This window comes from Bubalus bubalis, chromosome 8 (assembly GCF_019923935.1).
Source record: "Bubalus bubalis isolate 160015118507 breed Murrah chromosome 8, NDDB_SH_1, whole genome shotgun sequence".
Classification (NCBI taxonomy): Eukaryota; Metazoa; Chordata; class Mammalia; order Artiodactyla; family Bovidae; genus Bubalus; species Bubalus bubalis.
In genome coordinates, this window is record NC_059164.1 from 94,610,782 (window position 1) to 94,630,105 (window position 19,324).

A 19,324-nucleotide genomic window follows, 5' to 3' on the forward strand; every position below is an offset into this window, starting at 1 on the left:
TCTTATAATATTCAGTATTAGTGTTGTTAATGCCACCAAAAATCACTGGTGTATATTTGAAATGGGTATATATGAGTCTGCTCATCCTGTATATATGCCTTCAGTTTGTTAAAAATTCACTGTACTCTTTATTTGTCTAATAGAAGATCTTGTGAGATGATTTCCTAATTAACCTCCCTCCCACAGTTGCTTATAAGGATTTAATAAATGAACATTTTTCTGAGTTGAATAGATGTAATAGTAAGCTTTTTTCCCTCCTGATTTTATTGAAATTGGACTTGGAACTTAAGAATGGATTTCAGATCACTAACTAATAAGTTACACTTACAGACTGCATTCCTGGGGTCTTGGGTTTAGAATGTTGTTTTATTCTGATATTTATACTGCTTAATGGTTATTGCTGTGATGTAGTAGATAACGCTTTTTAAATGGTACTTCTGAAGAAATGCACACTGAAACAGTGATGATAATTCAGTATTTGTTAGTATAAAACTTTTGGAAGTTTGTGTTATTTGCACATATAAACTGAAGGTCATATTAAACATTCCGGGAATCCTGCGTATATCCTGATGACTGGGTCCTGTTGCTTTTCTCTATCTTTACTCACTCAGCATCCTTTAGATGACAAAAATAGGAAAGCATCTGACCTAGTACATCTTAGCTCTTCATTGAGTCTCATATGCTAGGAAATAGCAGTGGACTTGGAAATTAGTAGCCCTGATATTAAATATTGTAGATACTCTGTTTTGATACTTAATCAAAAATTGACAAGTATTAGTTTCTTAGACATTACTCAGTCTGAACCATGTTGGTGTGATACTAAAATCCATTGTTCTGTTTTGTACCTTGAACCAGTCTTTCATCCATGTATGGTTTTGTAAAATCATTTATTGGTAATTTAGAAAATGTGATTCACTGAGTTATGCAAATTTTTCAAATGTTGGAACATTTCATTATATAATATTTTTTAAAAATCACACTTATTATTACCACCAGTCTTATCAGAAAAGTATTGGAAAGTAGCTAAGCTCACAATGCTGAATACTGAATTTCCGAAATTCTGATTTTTCCTCAAAAGCTTGAATTTTGTCCATGGCAACAAATACTGTTATTTGTTGTCTTTGAAATGACAGGTAAATGTCTGGCAGATACTGAAATCTAAATACTAGATGTCAGCTTTTCTTTTAAGAAAAAATAGTATCCTACAGAGCTATTTCAGTGGCTGTTTCAGCTCATAGCTTACACAGGTTCTTTTCCTTGAGAATGCCATTGTACTTTCACGTGCAGCAAAAGTACCTTTTGTGTACTTCGCATTGTGCCGCACAGAATATTAAAATGATGTGTACTTAAGGATAGGAATTTACTAAAATTAACTTTACATGACATCAGAGACATTTTTCATGTTTTAATCATATTTTAATTAGAGGGATGAATGCACAATTAAGCATTGCAGTTAAAATTAATATTAAATTGATAATGCAATCACAATTTTAGGAGTTTATGTTGCGTTTTTAAGTGTATATTACAGGCAAAACGACATTTTATTTAAAAAAATTTATGCGTTTCTAGGAGCTATGAAAGTGAGCATCATTTAAGAAAATTTAGAAAACTTTTCACAAACCAAGAAATAAATTTATTTATATATTTACTTTTTATACTGTTTATTAAAATATACTTGATTTATAAAATTATATGGATTTCAAGTGCACAGTGTTATGATATAATATATCTTATGGTCCATTTAAAGTTATAAAATGTTGGCTATATTAGCTATGCAGTAAACTATATTGTTGTAGCTTACTTTATTTATGCTATTTTCTTTTTTATGGAAAAGCATTTTATTTTTTTAATAAATTTATTTTTAATCGGAGGATGACTGCCATACAGTATTATGCTGATTTCTGCCATGCATCAGCATGAATCAGCCATGGGTATACATATGTCCCCTGCCTCTTGAACTTCCCTCACACCCCCACCCCATCTCACCATCTAGGTTGTCAGAGAACACTGGATTTGCGCTCCCTACATCATACATCAAATTCCCACTGGCTATCTATTTGCAGAAGACATTGTTAAATGAATTGTCGTTTTGTATTTTAACTGCAGGTGTGTGATGGCGAGGAATACAGTTCAGTTCATACTGTATTAAGGAATGAACACTGGAACACTCTCATACTACTACTTTTTATGGCACTACCAAGATGCCAGTGGTTTTATTCAGCATTGCTTTTGTATCATGAGTGCAAATGTCATTACAGTTTAGAAAAAAAAGAAAAGGCTACAAAGCCTCAGTCTTATTATGAAAAGTAGTTTTGACCACATGGGACCTCCTGAAAGGGTTGTGGGGAGCCTATCAATCACAGGTTAAAAACTTCTGTCTGCTGTGTCCTGTCATTACTGATGTGAAATGTTATCTTGAGTCTGTGAAATTCCTCTGGATCCTTCAGAGATGTTTGGACACGCTCTTGTGCTCCCGTAATGTTACCTTGTTTTCTTTCATTAATACCAAACTTAAAATTCCTTTATCTTTTAGTATGTTTATTTTCTTATTATTTGTATTATTTTAGATATTTTGTCTTGTTGATATTTTTCAGATGAGCTTGTCTGATGTCAAAAAAATAGGATCTATACCATAAGGATTATGAGATTACATTAAATTTATAATTAATTTGAGGGGACTCAACATGTTTACAACCTTTGAGTTTTCCCATCTAGAAATATATTAAGTATTTATGTTTTAAAATTTTATTACCTTGTGTATTTTAAAATTTATTCTGAGATATTTTAAGCTTTTTTTTTTCTTGCATATACACTTTAAATAAAAGTTTTTCAGTTAAATGTCTTGAATTTTTTAAGTAGATGAACTAAATCATCTTCAGGTGATATTTTTTTCTTAATTTGCAGGGGTTTTTCCAGATTGCACTGGCTAGGATCTCCCTTATAGTGTTGAATAGTAGAGATGTTAGGCCTCTCTGTCATATTCCTGATTTGAGTGGGAATACTTAATGTTTCTCCGTTAGTTTTTTGTTTTGGTTTGGTTTGGTTGAGGCGGGTGGTAGGTTGAGGTTTTGATACTTAAGAAAAAAATCTAGGTAGCAAAGTTTTCTTCTGCCTCTGTTCCTTATATATTAAGAGTTTTGGGGGTTTTTTTTAAGTAAATTTTATTAGTTTGCTCCTAGCGTCTGTTGAAGTAATCAAATGTGTTTCTCTTTTACTTACTTAACATGATGAATTACATTAATATCACTCCTGTTGAACCAACCTTCCATTCCTTGAACTAATTCTATTTAGTGCAGTGAAAACCTGGTAGAATTAATTTGCTTTTTTAAAAAAAATCAGTATTATTTAAAATTTTGAATATATACTCAGAGCTGAGATTATCCTTAAATCTTTTCTCTTCTGGTTTTGTTTTCTGGGATATGCCACTTTGCTAAGCAGTTGAAGTTTGTCTCTTTCTGTGCTCTGATACAGTTTAAATTATAAATAGCTTTTATACTAATTATTTGTTTCTTGAGGCATTGATAAAAACTAGCCTGCTAAAATAAATCATCTAGCCCTGGTCCTGTTTTGGGGGGGATAGATACATGACACTTTGAATATGTCCTCATGTTTTTATAATTAAAGCAGTCTCATAATGGCATAGATCATGTTTCATTTTGCTGCTGTAGCCCTAGCACCAATGTGCTGGGCATATAGAAAGGATTCAGAAAATTTGCTGACTATTAAGTTTGAATTGTTGTTTTACTTTGCTAAAGTTTTGTTTGAACTATGTTAATTTTTTTTCTTTTTCTTTCTTTTTTTCCTCCTCCAAGTTCCACTCTTATCGTGGGGACCCAGCTTTAACTTTAGCATCTGGTATGTTGAACTTAGTGGCATTGATGATCCTGATGTAGTACAACCCTGTCTCAACTGGTATAGTAAGGTAGGACTGTATTTTAAAAACTGATTTTATGTTTCAGATGCTTGTAATAGAGAATTGTGTCATGCTCTTGTCTTGAGATTAATTTAAAATATTGAGAACAGTAATGATAATTAAAAAGATGAATCAGTGTTTATTAAACATTTGCATTTTGCTAGGTTATAACCTTCTTTGTCACTTATTCACTCATTGCCACTCTTATGAGATAGGTACAATTATTAGCCATATTTTACAGATGATGAAGTAGAACACAGAGAGGATAAGTATTTGCCTCAGGACACACAGCTGTCAAATGCTCAAGGCAGTGCATCAACGCAGGCAGCGTGACACCAGAATCTGCTCTTATATTAATATTCCAAATCTGTATTGATAGAAATATTTGTATGTAGTTTTCAGTCGGGTAGTTGTGGTTCTGGATTGCTTTTATTATGTATTCCTCCTTTGTGTTCATGTTGAGTAAAATAGCAATGTTTACATTTCCTTTTAAAGAACTAAAATTTGAGATAGTGTCTATAAATAGTGTGATCTTATTCTTACAGGGAGTATAAAGATAATATTTAATAATTTTATTCATGCTGCTGCTGGTGCTGCTAAGTTGCTTCAGTCATGTCCGACTCTATGCAACCCCATAGACGGCAGCCCACCAGGCTCCCCCATCCCTGGGATTCTCCAGGCAAGAACACTGGAGTGGGTTGCCATTTCCTTCTCCAATTTTATTCATAGGTCATTTTATATAATAAATGCAGCCTGAGAAGTGTGAATTTAAATTATTAAGAAATGGGTCTTTGGTTTTTTTTTTAACACCTTTAATGTTTCATCTTTGTTTCTGATGTATATCCATTTAACTCTTTCTGCTATGTTTTTGTTGAGGGGAGGACTATTTATTTATATTTAGGGGAATGATAAGCTTTAATCTAATCACTGTTTCCTGACTTCTTGGGCTGAACTGTCAACTCATCTCTTAGGAGGCTGGGAAGCAATATAGGGTCTTTCTAAGTTTTTTTTTCTTAATAGAGTTTCAGTTCTTTTCTGGTCAGTGTAATTGAGGAACTTTTTGTTTGACTAATTTATTGTGGGGATTTGATTATATTCAATTTAAAGTGGATTCTGGGTTTTTCTATATTTTTAATATATTTTCTGGGATTGCCTGTAATATTCTAAATTATTTCCAGGTAGAGATGATATTCTTAAACATTAAAAATGACAATTACAGTGTTATACACATAACAGTGCTTAGCAGATACTTAACAGTCTTCTAAATTCTCTTGGTTCTTTTTTTTTTTAAAAATTAATGAGTAAGGTTTTCTGATACCAGAAAATATTTTCTCTTTAGCCTCTGATGCGTACATGTGTTTTCTCTAATATATTCACAAATTGCTTGATACTGTGAGAAATTGCAGATTGCACCTTTTCCCCCACAACATTGTGGACAGATTATATTTGAGAACTTAAAATTGTTTGGTCATTCTTTTGTCAAGTTCTCTGTATTATTGTAAACCTCTAGAAATTAAAGTCAGCATGATAACAAGGTATTACTGTTTAATATGGTTCCAGATAGTTAGGTAAATCTTTATTTAGAAGCCAAGCATATGAAGCTATTAATGTCAAGTTAGTTTGTATGTAGAATTATTCTTTTGTTAATTGATGAGGGAAAACCTTGCTATAGTGTTTAAGAAAAAGTGTTTTGGTAACCTGTCATTAATAAAATATCAGAAACTATAAACTGATTAGTGTTTTGAGTCTTGTAAATGTTCCTGCCTTATTAAACAGTAATGCTGACAAGTAAATTATATTTTTATTTGGTTATTATGCATTGGTTCCATGTCAGTTTGTTGTACTCTTATTTAGGAAATTTGTGGAAGTTTTATAACTTATTCCTTTTTAAAATAATTATTTATTTTTGATTGATTATTGGTTTACAGTATTGGTTTGATTTCTGTCATACTTCAACATGAATTACCATAGGTATAGATATGTCCCCCCCGCTCTTGAATCTCCCTCTTCCGTTTTGCCCACTCTGTAATCCTAGGTAATTACAGAGCCCCGGTTTGAGTTCCCTGAGTCCTACAGCAAATTCCCATTGGCTAACTATTTACACATGTTAGTGTATATGCATCCGTCCTGCTCTCTCCATTTATTTCATTATCTCCCACTTCTCCCCTACCCTTGTCCATAAGTCTGTTCCCTATGTCATAACTTATACTTGAAGTTAAATTTTCTTTTAAATTATATATGTGATCTTGTTTTTTGGCATTCATCCTTTTAGGGAAGAGACAGTACATTGAATATTTCTTTTTGGATTGTAATTAATTGAGATTTTTTTTACTTTATAGCTATTTAATCAATGAATTAGCTCAGGGTTAGAAAAAAATTATGAAACTTAAATAGTTTCTTCCTGATGATTTTAATCATAAAACCTGTTTGTGAATTTGAAATACATGAACATTTGATAATATTTGTCATTCAACTAGTAACTTATTACTAAGAACTAAGAACAAAGAGCGTGTATTTAATGGCTTCTGTGCTTTCAGTACCAACATTGTCGCCCGATCAGTAAAAACCTTGGAAGCTATTATTTTTATCATCTTAAGTAAGATTTGATAAATATTTTTTCTGGTTCTTTTCTTGAAGGTTCAGAATTAGGCCTGGTTTCATCTTTTGGTATCTTTTGTCTTCATGAAATAATATGCCAGTATATATATCTGTATATCTTCATCTCTTTAATATCTTTCTGCTATATACTTTGTGACCTTTGGCAAGTTATTACAATTGACTAGGCTTCAGCTTTGCCATTTAATAGTGGAATTAGTAATGATACTAATGAATAGGATTAGTACAATGCTAAGTTATGCTTAGTATGTTTAGTTAATGTTTAAAATGCTCGCTTTAGGTTAGTAATTGTCACTTATTATTTCCTAAAGTAATAACTAACCAGATCTCTTTTTTTCATACCTTCTCTTGTGTTCCAGTAGTACCGTGAACAGGAAGCTATTCGCCTTTGCCTAAAACACTTTAGACAACATAACTATACAGAAGCCTTTGAATCACTGCAAAAGAAAACCAAGATTGCCCTGGAACATCCAATGTTAACAGATCTGCATGATAAATTGGTATTGAAGGGTGATTTTGATGCTTGTGAAGAATTAATTGAAAAAGCTGTAAATGGTATGTCATAAACATACTTAGATTGGTTATTAGGGCGATTATTAAGTATATACAAGAAACAGGGTTTGTTTGTTTTTAAAGAATGTAAGTTTGTGTCAGTTCTTAGTTTTCTTTTCTTCTTTCCCTTCTCCTCCCCCATCTTTTTACTCTAAGGATTTAGCTCCTTGAGTTTGGGACTTCTTTTCTGTAAGACAGGTCCATAATGTGATAATGAAACTTGAAAAATAAGCAAGTAACATATTTGAACTCATGTATCTAAATTTAAGTTTTCATCTTGGAAAACCATGTACTTACAGATGCTAACACTGACTAGCACTGAGCGACTTAGAAAAATTCTTTTAATGTTACTTTCAGTACCGGTGACCTATTCCTTTACATATTTTTGTTGATAACAAGTTGTTATTTTTTTAATAGTGTAATTTGGGGCTTCCCTGGTGGCTCACATGGTTAAGAATCTGCCTGCCAGCACAGGAGACCCAGGTTCAATCTCTGGGTCAAGAAGATATCCTGGAGGAGGAAATGGCAACCCACTCCAGTATTCTTGCCTGGAGAATTCCATGTACAGAGGAGCCTGGCAGACTATAGTCCATGGGGTCACAAAGAGTCAGACACCACTGAGCGACTGATACATACACACACACAATTTGGGGGTGGGGAGTGCTTGCGTAAGCCAAAAAATTCTATTAGTATACAGTTAATAATGATATAGTTGGTAATGAAGAGATTTGTATTGGAAACATTGTCTGTGTGATGTGAATGCTACATAATTGCTAATTTTCTTGGCTAGCCTGTGATCTGACTCTGAAAGAAATGTGAATGTTAGAGCATAATATTGTTGCAGAAAGGAGAACCCCTTCCAGGGCCTGAGAGTGGGCTCTTGTCTAACACTGGAAAATGAACTATCCCAGGAGACACATGTGCCAACAGCGCAAGAGACTTTATTGGGAAGGGGCGCCCAGGCAGAGAGCAGTAGGATAAGGGAACCCAGGAGAACTGCTCTGCCATGTGGCTCGCAGACTCAGGTTTTATTGTGATGGGATTAGTTTCTGGGTTGTCTCTGGCCAATCATTTCGACTTAGAGTCCTTCCTGGGGGCACACGCATTGCTCAGCCAAGATAGATGCCAGCGAGAATTCTGGGAGATGGTGGGACACATGGTCTTTTGACGAACACATGGTCTTTCCCGAACTCTTCCGGGAAAGAGTGGTAGGTATTAATTCCATGTTCTTTACTGGGACCTCCTGTTGTAAAATAACTCATGCAGATGGTTACTATGGTGCCTGACCAGGGTGTGTGTTTCCCCTAACAATATAATCTCCCAAGGTAATTGTTTTGGAGGATGATACCAATTAAATATTTAATGTCTTGTATTTTGTTATTTAAGGAACTGTGTTCTTATTGTATAGAGTAGCATGCTTTTAAAAAATTTAACTGTCATAGTAACAGAGTACAGAGTAGATGCTTGTGTTATAATGAAAAATAAGTATTTGGTCTTTTCTGTTTCCTGGCACACAACTCCTAAAACCCTTGGGATCTTCAGAGTGATAAGTGTCTTTTGTATGCTGAGATGACTGGTGCTGAAGTCCCTAGGTAGCTTCAGATCTCCATAAAAATCAAACCATGTGATTCAGCCCCATCCCTGATCTCTGGGGAGAGAAGCAGAGTCAAAGATGGTGTTCAGTCACCTAAAACCATGTTTTAATCAGTCATCCCCACCTGATGGTATCTTGCCCAAAAGCCCAGAACAGTGGGGTTCAGATTACTTCAGTTTGAGGAACACATTGAGGTGCTAGGGAGCGTAGCATGAAGGGTATGGAAGGTACACAAACACACACTTCCAGTCACACACACACACGAAGCTATACACACTTCCAGTCACACACACACACCCCCCACCCTCGTACTTTGCCCTACATTTTTCTTCCATTTGGCTGTTTCAGATTTGAATCCTTTATAATAAACCAGTGATAGTAACTAAAGTGCTTTCCTAAATTACGTGGTTACTCTAGACTCGTTGACTCTGAAGGATGCTGTGGGAAACCCCGGTTTACAGCTGGTAGGTCACGAGGACCAGTGGCATGGAATTTGCGATTGGAATTTGAAGTGAGGATAGTCTTGTCAGACTAAGTCCTTTAATTTATGAGATCTGACACTAACTCCTGGTAGATACTGTCAGAATTGAATTGAATCTCTGTTGGATATCAAGTGGGAGTCAGAGAATTGGAGAAATGGTTGGTGTAAGGAGAAAACCCACACATTTGGAGTCAGAAGCACTGTAAGTGAAAAAGCTTAATGCTCAGTATAAAACTTGTGAAATGATGCAAAGTTGTATAGAAATCCTATTGCTTTAATAGAAACAAAGAATAGTAAACTTTCCTGGTGCTCTTTTCATATATTTTAATCTTATCACTATCTTTCATTATTATTAGACACTCACTTATCACATTTGTTGTTCTTGTTCAGTCACACAGTCGTGTCCGATTCTTTGCAACCCCATGGACTGCAGCACGCCAGGCTTCCCTGTCCATCACCAGCTCCCGGAGCTTGCTCAAACTCATGTCCATTGAGTTGGTGATGCCATCCAACCATCTCATCCTCTGTCGTCCCCTTCTTCTCTCACCTTGAGTCTCTCCCAGCCGTCAGGGTCTTTTCCAGTGAGTCAGCTCTTCACATCAGGTGGCCAAAGTATTGGAGCTTCAGCTTTAGCATCAGTCCTTCCAGTGAATATTCAGGACTGATTTCCTTTAGGATTTGGTTGAATATTTTACAGTTAGAGAAACAGAACCAGTGCCTTCTTTGAGTTTATAAATTTAAAGTTAAGTTAAAATGAATTGCTCCCAGCTCCACTGTGTAATAATAACAAACCTGCCTCTCAACCTTATGCATTGTTACTGTTTATCTAATTGATGATGATACTTTCAAATAAATGATTACTGTGTTTAAATAGAATATACTTTGGAGTATATACAAATAGAACATATGTAATAATCTCTTATAATCAAAATCCCACTAATGAAAGTATATATGTATGTGTATATATATATGTATGTATACCATTTCTGAGAATTAGTTTATATTTTTTAACTTTGTAGGTGAAGGCACAAGTAAATTTATGTTGTAAGTCTTTTTATGGCATTTAATATTTTGTTAAGGTAAACAACAGACCCACCAGCAATTTTATGTAATTAGCTAAAAACAGGTTTTAGAACTGCCTGTTTAGCAATAGACATTTAAGAGAAGTTGTTAAAATCATGTGTAACTCTGCTCTTGCAGACAGTTAACTTATCCTTCTGACTCCAGGAAGGAACCAAGTTTAGGGAAATTGGTAGTAACTATGCTTGAGACTTTGGCACCCTACTCCAGTACTCTTGCCTGGAAAATCCCATGGACAGAGGAGCCTGTTGGGCTGCAGTCCATGGGGTCGCGAAGAGTTGGACACTTCAGAAGACTGAGCGACTTCACTTTCACCTTTCATTTTCATGCATTGGAGAAGGAAATGGCAACCCACTCCAGTGTTCTTGCCTGGAGAATCCCAGGGACTGGGGAGCCTGGTGGGCTGCCGTCTCTGGGGTCGCACAGAGTCGGACACGACTGAAGCGACTTAACAGCAGCATGCTTGAGACTTAAAGCCAAGTCATACTTTTTGTACACTTCACTGGCCTGGAACAGTGTTTAGTTAATAAACATTCCTTCCAGGGTTATTCAGTTTGCTGCTGACTTAACTGATGATGATTTGTTGGACAAATAAGGAAGTAAACACTGCAAAGTTTTTTGGCTTGTGCTCCATTAAAAACATAGTAGAGAAGGGTAAGAAGTTCCTGCCTGATCATAAGAAAGTCTAGGGAATCCAAAGCATTTTTCAGACTTCTTATGGTGGAGGTAACAAAAACTACTTTTAGTATATTTGATGTATTAGTATGCTCTTCTTCAAGTATAGTCTGTATTTTAAGAAAATGTTGGTCTGTATTTATTTCTTTAATAGACTTCCTGTTTGCCTAGAAACTTCCCTTTTTGTTGTTCAGTTGCTCAGTCGTGTCCGACTCTTTGCAACCCCATGGACTGCAGCACGCCAGGCTTCCCTGTCCTTCACAGCTCCTGGAGCTTGCTCAAACTCATGTCCATTGAGTTGGTGGTGCCATCCAATCATCTCATCCTCTGTTGTCCCCTTCTCTTCCTGCCTTCAATTTTTCCCAGCATCAGGATCTTTTCCTGTGAGTTTGCTCTTTGCATCAGGTGGCCCAAAGTATTGGAGCTTCAGCTTCAGCATCAGTCCTTCTAATGAATATTCAGGACTGATTTCCTTTAGGATTGACTGGTTTGATCTCCTATATTTTATAGAGTCTTATGCCTATATAAATATGGATAGGGTAGTATCTACATATTTTATGCTTTCATGACATACCTAATTAGACCAATACCTATTAGACTAATTCACATAAAATGTTTAGGATTTAACCTTGTCTTCCTGTTTTCTGAATAAATGTAAGATGTGAATTATTTCTTTCTCATATGCTTGGTTGAATTTATCATTTAACCATCTGTGCTTGAGATTTACTTTCAGGAATAGTTTTAGGTTACCAGTTCAATTTCTTTGAATTTTATAAGACTATTCAGAGTTGTTTGGTTGGTTGGTTGAGGTTTAATAAGATCACCTAAAATTTCAAACTTACTAGCATGAAACTGTACCTAATACCCCCCATTATCTGTTTAATGTTTGTAGGATTTCTTAAAATGTGCTAATATTTATTATTTATGAATTATTTCTCCCTCCCCAATTCATTATTTTTACCATAAGTTTATCTTTTGAGAGAACCAACTGGTTTGTTGATTCTTTATGTTAACTTTTATGTCCTTGACTTATACTCTGTGTTTAATATTGTCTTCTTTTTCTCTTTGAGGTTAATATGCTTTTTATAATTTACTGAGATGGATACTTAGCTTTTTAATTTTCAGACTTTGTTATTTTCCTGTTATATGCATTTAAGGACATAAATTTCCCTCTTCTTATTTTTTAATTGTGCTATGAATTGTTTTCATTTTTATCCAGTTCATTAATTTCATTAGGAAATGATACTGCTCTTTTGTGAGTCATAGTTATATAAGAAATATAGTTTAATTTCCAAATACATAAAGGTTTTCTGGCTCTTTTCTTTGTTACTTCTATCTAACTAAATGCATAGTGGTCAGAGTACATATTTTGCACATTCCAGTTCTTCAGAATTTGAGAAGACTTAACCATATTGCCTACTTTTTCCATTTTTATAAACATATTATGTGCACTTGGACAAAATCCAATTCTTTAGTTGTTGGTGCAATGTTTTATCTAAGTCCAGTTAGTCTCGTTTTCTTATCATGTTGTGTAAGTCTGCTTTCCTAGTAAGGTTTTCTATCTGATTCTCTCAATTACTAAGAAAAATGTGTTAACACTTCCAACTATGATTATGGAACTCTCTCTTCATATACATCTGTCAGCTTTTGCTTGGTATATTTTGAAGCTATATTACTAGATGCACACAAATTTTTAATTTTTTAATTTTGGATGAAAACTTTTGTATTAAAGTATATTTTTATCTCTAGTAATGTTTTTACATTAAGGCATAGATTGTCTTACATTAATATAACTGCCTTTATTTGGTAAGTGTTTACATAGCATATCTATCTCCGTGTTTTAATTTCAAGCTTTCTGTATCCTTTTTTCAGAGATGTATCTCCTATAAATTTAGTTGTTTGTTTTTTTTTTTTTTTAAATCTGTCTTCTTTTGATTTGAACATTAATTTACTTACTTGATTGAATTACTGGTAAATATATGAGTTTAATCCTACCATTTTACTGAAAAATTTTGTAATGTCCTTTATTTCTTCTCTTTGGTTCTTGTCTCTTATTTTTTTAAACTTTTAACCTTTCTATTTTTTATTTATTTATTTGGAAGTAGTGCAGCCTGTTTATATTTTTTTATGGTGAATCTGTAAATGACTACAAATATAAATACTTAACAAAATTTATTAGTACAAGAACATAATAGATTTTCAACTCCCATCTACTTACATTCCAGCTCATATGCTGTTGTTCTTTATTTTCATACTATGTTCAAAGATCCTAGAAGACATTACTAATCTTGATTTTATAGTATCCATTAATTTTATCAAATTTTACTGATTTTTTTTTTGCTGTTCATTGCCATTTGAATCTTTGAGTTTATATCTAAGATCATATTCCTTCTGCCTTAAGCACATCCTTTAGAATTTCTTCTAATGAAGATTAACTCAGTTTTTGTTTGATTGAAAATTTGCCTCTTTTCTCAAAAGATATTTTACTGGGTATAGAATTCTAGAGAAAATGGCAACCCACTCCAGTATTCTTGCCTGGGAAATTCCATGGACAGAGAAGCCTGGCAGGGTGTGGTCCAGGGGGTCCCAAAGAGTCAGACATGACTGAGTGACTAACATTTAACTTACATAGAATTCTAGATTGACAATTATTTTCTTCAAGTACATTTTGGGTATCATTTCACTGTTATCAGTTTTCATTATTGGCAGTTTCAACGATTGCTTTTTTAGCTGCAGTCTGTCTTTTTTCCTGTGGCTGTTTAAATATACAAGTATATTAGCTATACCTTTGTTTTAGATTATTTTATAATTATATAAATAGGGCAGCTCCAGTATGGTGACCCTGTTAACTATTATGTATTTTGGTTTTCTTTCAAGTTAAAGGTACATTGCCTGTCTATCTTTCATTTCTTTCATTTTCTCATTTTAATTGCACATTTATGTTTAATTTTTTAAGGTTCTCTAATATTTTTATCTCGTTTCCATTACTATATTGTTGTTTTCTTTCTTACTTTGATCTTCATTTCTGTTATGTATTCTTCTTTTCCTTCCTTTTTTCCTTCAACTCTGACATTCATGTTTTATTTACCTTTGTTTTCATACCTTATCTTTGTATCTCTGTTTTCTGTTTGTATCTCTAATTGTGCTAATATTGTATAATAGAGTTTCTTACTTTTTTATATTCATGGAAAAGTATTTGGCCATTTTCATCTATTACATGACTACATTTTGATGTTGAATCAGATTTTTTTGCCACTTCAAAATTTTTTCTTCCTTTTCCTTTTTACATCTTTATAAAAATCTTAAATTGCTTGTTTTTGACATTTAGTAATCTTTGAAAGAAATAAATTTTTCCTGTTTTAAATAGGCTCTTAGGACTGTGTTCTAGAATAGAAAAATTTTTTCTTATGGTATTGCTTTTCTCTTGGGACATTGTTTCTTCTCAACAGTACTCCTAATGCAAAATCTCTCTCTCTTTTTTTTCCACCAGACTGCTTCCTGAAACATGACTAGTTTCCCCAAGTCCTGTTCATTCATGTCTTTTTTTTTTAATTAGTTTTTATTAGTGTATATTTCGGAGAAGGTAATGGCACCCCACTCCAGTACTCTTGCCTGGAAAATCCCATGGATTTCACTTTCACTTTTCACTTTCATGCTTTGGAGAAGGAAATGGCAACCCACTCCAGTGTTCTTGCCTGGAGAATCACAGGGATGGGGGAGCCTGGTGGGCTGCCGTCTATGGGGTCGCCCAGAGTCGGACACGACTGAAGCGACTTAGCAGCAGCAGCAGCAGCAGTTCTTAGACATTTAAATGCTGTACTTTTTTTTTGTTTTGGAGACTTTTAAAATAGTATAACAGTTGTTTTCATAGTTTTGTAGATGAGAATGTCATTGTTTCAGTAGAAAGCTCAGTTGTTTGTGTTCAATCATTTAGAATATATACAAGTAAATATACCAGACAAAAGGCTTATTAACTAAGCAAGACCTTTCTAGAATTAGAAATTTGGGAAACATGGGGAAATTATTTGGGCAGCAGAGGTGTAAACTTTTCATTTGTTATTAGATATTGAAAGGAGTTCTTTAACATTAAAACAAGGAACTGAAAGCAATATATTTTGAAAAAATCTTTATCCTGCCTTTTTGTTATTTTCTATTTTTTAATGCGGGATCTTATTTCCCTGAACAGGGAGCAAATGTATGCCTCCCGTAGTGGAAGAGTGACATCTTAATCACTGGACGGCCAGGAAGTCGCATCTTTATCCTGCTTTAATAATGTTTGTAGCATTTGTATTGATCACCTCAAGTATTTCAGGCTTATGACTGTTTAATATCAAAAATTTTAACTTATTCTATTAAAAAATAAAGTCTCTTTAGCATGTCTCCTATGGGTTTGAAATGACTTTTCACCAAGAAAACAGTATATTAAACTTTATATTACTGTTCTTCTTTTTGAGGACATGAAAGAAGATTCTTAAGCATGTTATTTCATTGAAAATAGCTACTAAATACAATTTGCTTCAGATCTGATCTGGACTATTTAATGATAACCCAGTTTCTCTGGCAGTAGGCAATAATATGTATTCTAATAAATGAGGGTAATCTTTAATTTATTGTGTTTCTCTGCAAAATTTAACATTTTAAGTAATTTTAAAATTTTGAGTCATGAGATAGTTTAATATTACAAAATGAAAGTACAAGAATTTAGAGTTGAATGTGGAGAGGTATGAGAGAGCTGGAATTATGTTTCTAGCTTTTATGTCTTATGGTAACCCATGATTTCTCCAAAAGAAGTGTTGTGGTTGAGTTTGGTTTGGTTTTAGTTTTAGTTTTTGGTAGAACAGTTAGCTTATCAACTAACCACATTTGTTTTCTGAAACAACTTCCAACTCACATGAATAGTACAGATAAGAAAGTGATCTGGAGTAGTGGCAAACCAGTGTTGCAGAGAGAAAATGAAACATAAGTAAACTTGAGCCTCAGTGTCCAATAGGTCTTTTATTTAAGAGTGAGATTACATTTTTTCCTTTAAATTGTAATTAATGTGACATAATTGAACTATTCTAAAAGGCTAATAGAGTTTTGCCAAGAGAATGCACTGGTCATAGCAAACACTCTATTCCAAAAACACAAGAGAAGACTCTACACATGGACATCACCAGATGGTCAACACCGAAATCAGATTGATTATATTCTTTGCAGCCAAAGATGGAGAAGCTCTATACAGTCAGCAAAAACAAGACCGGGAGCTGACTGTGGCTCAGATCATGAACTCCTTATTGCCAAATTCAGACTTAAATTGAAGAAAGCAGGGAAAACCACTAGACCATTCAGGTATGACCTAAATCAAATCCCTTATGATTATCCAGTGGAAGTGAGAAATAGATTTAAGGGCCTAGATCTGATAGACAGAGTGCCTGATAAACTATGGACGGAAGTTCGTGACATGGTACAGGAGACAGGGATCAAGACCATCCCCATGGAAAAGAAATGCAAAAAAGCAAAATGGCTGTCTGGGGAGGCCTTACAAATAGCTGTGAAAAGAAGAGAAGCAAAAAGCAAAGGAGAAAAGGAAAGATATAAGCATCTGAATGCAGAGTTCCAAAGAATAACAAGGAGAGATAAGAAAGTCTTCCTCAGCGATCAATGCAAAGAAATAGAGGAAAACAACAGAATGGGAAAGACTAGAGATCTCTTCAAGAAAATTAGAGACACCAAGGGAACAATGGGCTCGATAAAGGACAGAAATGGTATGGACCTAACAGAAGCAGAAGATATCAAGAAGAGGTGGCAAGAATACACAGAAGAACTGTACAAAAAAGATCTTCATGACCCAGATAATCACGATGGTGTGATCATTCACCTAGAGCCAGACATCCTGGAATGTGAAGTCAAGTGGGCCTTAGAAAGCATCACTATGAACAAAGCTAGTGGAGGTGATGGAATTCCAGTTGAGCTATTTCAAATCCTGAAAGATGATGCTGTGAAAGTGCTGCACTCAATATGCCAGCAAATTTAGAAAACTCAGCAGTGGCCACAGGACTGGAAAATGTCAGTTTTCATTCCAATCCCAAAGAAAGGCAATACCAAAGAATGCTCAAACTACTGCACAGTTGCACTCATCTCACATGCTAGTAAAGTAATGCTCAAAATTCTCCAAGCCAGGCTTCAACAGTGCGTGAACTGTGAACTTCCAGATGTTCAAGCTGGTTTTAGAAAAGGCAGAGGAACCACAGATGAAATTGCCAACATCTGCTGGATCATTGAAAAAACAAGAGAGTTCCAGAAAAACATCTATTTCTGCTTTATTGACTATGCCAAAGCCTTTGACTGTGTGGATCACAATAAACTGTGGAAAATTCTTCAAGAGATGGGAATACCAGACCACCTGACCTGCCTCTTGAGAAACCTATATGCAGGTCAGGAAGCAGCAGTTAGAACTGGACATGGAACAACAGACTGGTTCCAAATAGGAAAAGGAGTATGTCAAGGCTGTATATTGTCACCCTGCTTATTTAACTTCTGTGCAGAGTACATCATGAGAAACGCTGGGCTGGAAGAAGCACAAGCTGGAATCAATATCAATAACCTCAGATATGCAGATGACACCATCCTTACGGCAGAAAGTGCAGAGGAACTAAAAAGCCTCTTGATGAAAGTGAAAGTGGAGAGTGAAAAAGTTGGCTTAAAGCTTAACATTCAGAAAACTAAGATCCTGGCATCTGGTCCCATCACTTCATGGGAAATAGTTGGGGAAACAGTGTCAGACTTTTTTTGAGGGGATCTCCAAAATCACTGCAGATGGTGATTGCAGCCATGAAATTAAAAGACGCTTACTCCTCAGAAGGAAAGTTATGACCAACCTAGAAAGCATATTCAAAAGCAGAGACATTACTTTGCCAACAAAGGTCCGTCTAGTCAAGGTTATGGTTTTTCCAGTAGTCATGTATGGATGTGAGAGTTGGACTGTGAAGAAAGCTGAGCGCTGAAGATTTGATGCTTTTAACTGTGGTGTTGGAGAAGACTCTTGAGAGTCCCTTGGACTGCAAGGAGATCCAACCAGTCCATTCTAGAGGAGATCAGTCCTGGGTGTTCTTTGGAGGGAATGATGCTGAAGCTGAAACTCCAGTACTTTGGCCACCTCATGTGATGATTTGACTCATTGGAAAAGACTCTGATGCAGGGAGGGATTGGGGGCAGGAGGAGAAGGGGACGACAGAGGATGAGATGGCTGGATGGCATCACCGATGCCATCACGACTCGATGGACGTGAGTTTGAGTGAACTCCGGGAGTTGGTGATGGACAGGGAGGCCTGGCGTGCTGTTATTCATGGGGTCGCAAAGAGTTGGACACAACTGAGCAACTGAACTGAACTGAACTGATCCCTCTTTTATTAGAACATTTAGTATTGCAGTAGAATGATCTGGTGTGGTGAGTTTTGTTGCCCAGACTCTTGCTTTTTTTCAAGTGTTATTGAGTAGGTACATTGTTGTGTATTTTATTACAGTGTTTAATCTGAGAGTATAATTTAAAAACTATTATTTGTGTTATATGTGTGTGTTTATTTTTAGTTACATGCTCTCTATAAAGAGTTGAAAATACTTTAGACTTTGGAATTGGACTTTTTACCTTTTTGTTTAGATTCTTTGGACTTGCTAATTTCTCTGAACCTTGATTTTCTAAACTTTGCAATAATTAGTAATAACCATGGCATAGATTTATTTTAGGAGAAGGCAGTGGCACCCCACTCCAGTACTCTTGCCTGGAAAATCCCATGGACGGAGGAGCCTGGTAGGCTACAGTCCATGGGGTCGCTAAAAGAGTTGGATACCACTGAGCGACTTCACTTTCACTTTTCACTTTCATGCATTGGAGAAGGAAATGGCAACCCACTCCAGTGTTCTTGCCTGGAGAATCCCAGGGACGGGGGAGGCTGGTGGGCTGCCGTCTGTGGGGTTGTGCAGAGTTGGACACGACTGAAGTGACGCAGCAGATTTATTTTAAAGAGTAAATGAGTTAACCTTTCTGGTGTCTTGCACACAGTAAGTATGCAATAAAAGTCAACTCTTCTTTGGTAAGATATTTTTAAAGAGTTGCTTCCAGGTTTGATAATTCTATTTTGAAGTAACTTCAAGTTTTCTGATAGTCTCTAAGAATGAATAAGAGATACCAAGGAGAACTGTGTGACCTTTAGACTAGTGAAGAGAAAAGGGATTTATTTGAGATAGAGGAAGGCAAATTAAAAAGTTCCCCAAACAATGTTTTTTTAAATATTTGCTTGACTGCTTTGCAAGATGGTGTGACTTGTCAGGGAGCCATCATGTACTAGAAATTGACTTCATTGGAAGTAGGAGTTTTATGAACAGTTTGTTGAAATGTAAGGAACTTAGTAACAGTAAGATGACTCAAAGGAAA

At 35.2% G+C, this 19,324-nt stretch overlaps 1 protein-coding gene across 5 annotated transcripts in view; it reads left to right on the forward strand.

Annotated features, from left to right (window-relative positions):
* MKLN1 (muskelin 1) overlaps positions 1-19,324 on the forward strand; it is a 382,035-nt gene that overhangs the window by 261,107 nt on the left and 101,604 nt on the right. For 4 of the 5 annotated variants that reach the window (XM_006047723.3, XM_006047724.3, XM_044947182.2 and 1 more), the window contains 2 exons: positions 3,813-3,922; positions 6,892-7,084. In XM_006047723.3, coding sequence (XP_006047785.1) covers positions 3,813-3,922; positions 6,892-7,084 — 303 coding nt within the window. Of the gene's footprint in view, positions 1-3,812; positions 3,923-6,888; positions 7,085-19,324 lie in introns of those variants that run through there. The other variant, XM_025292060.2, reaches the window with a different exon arrangement.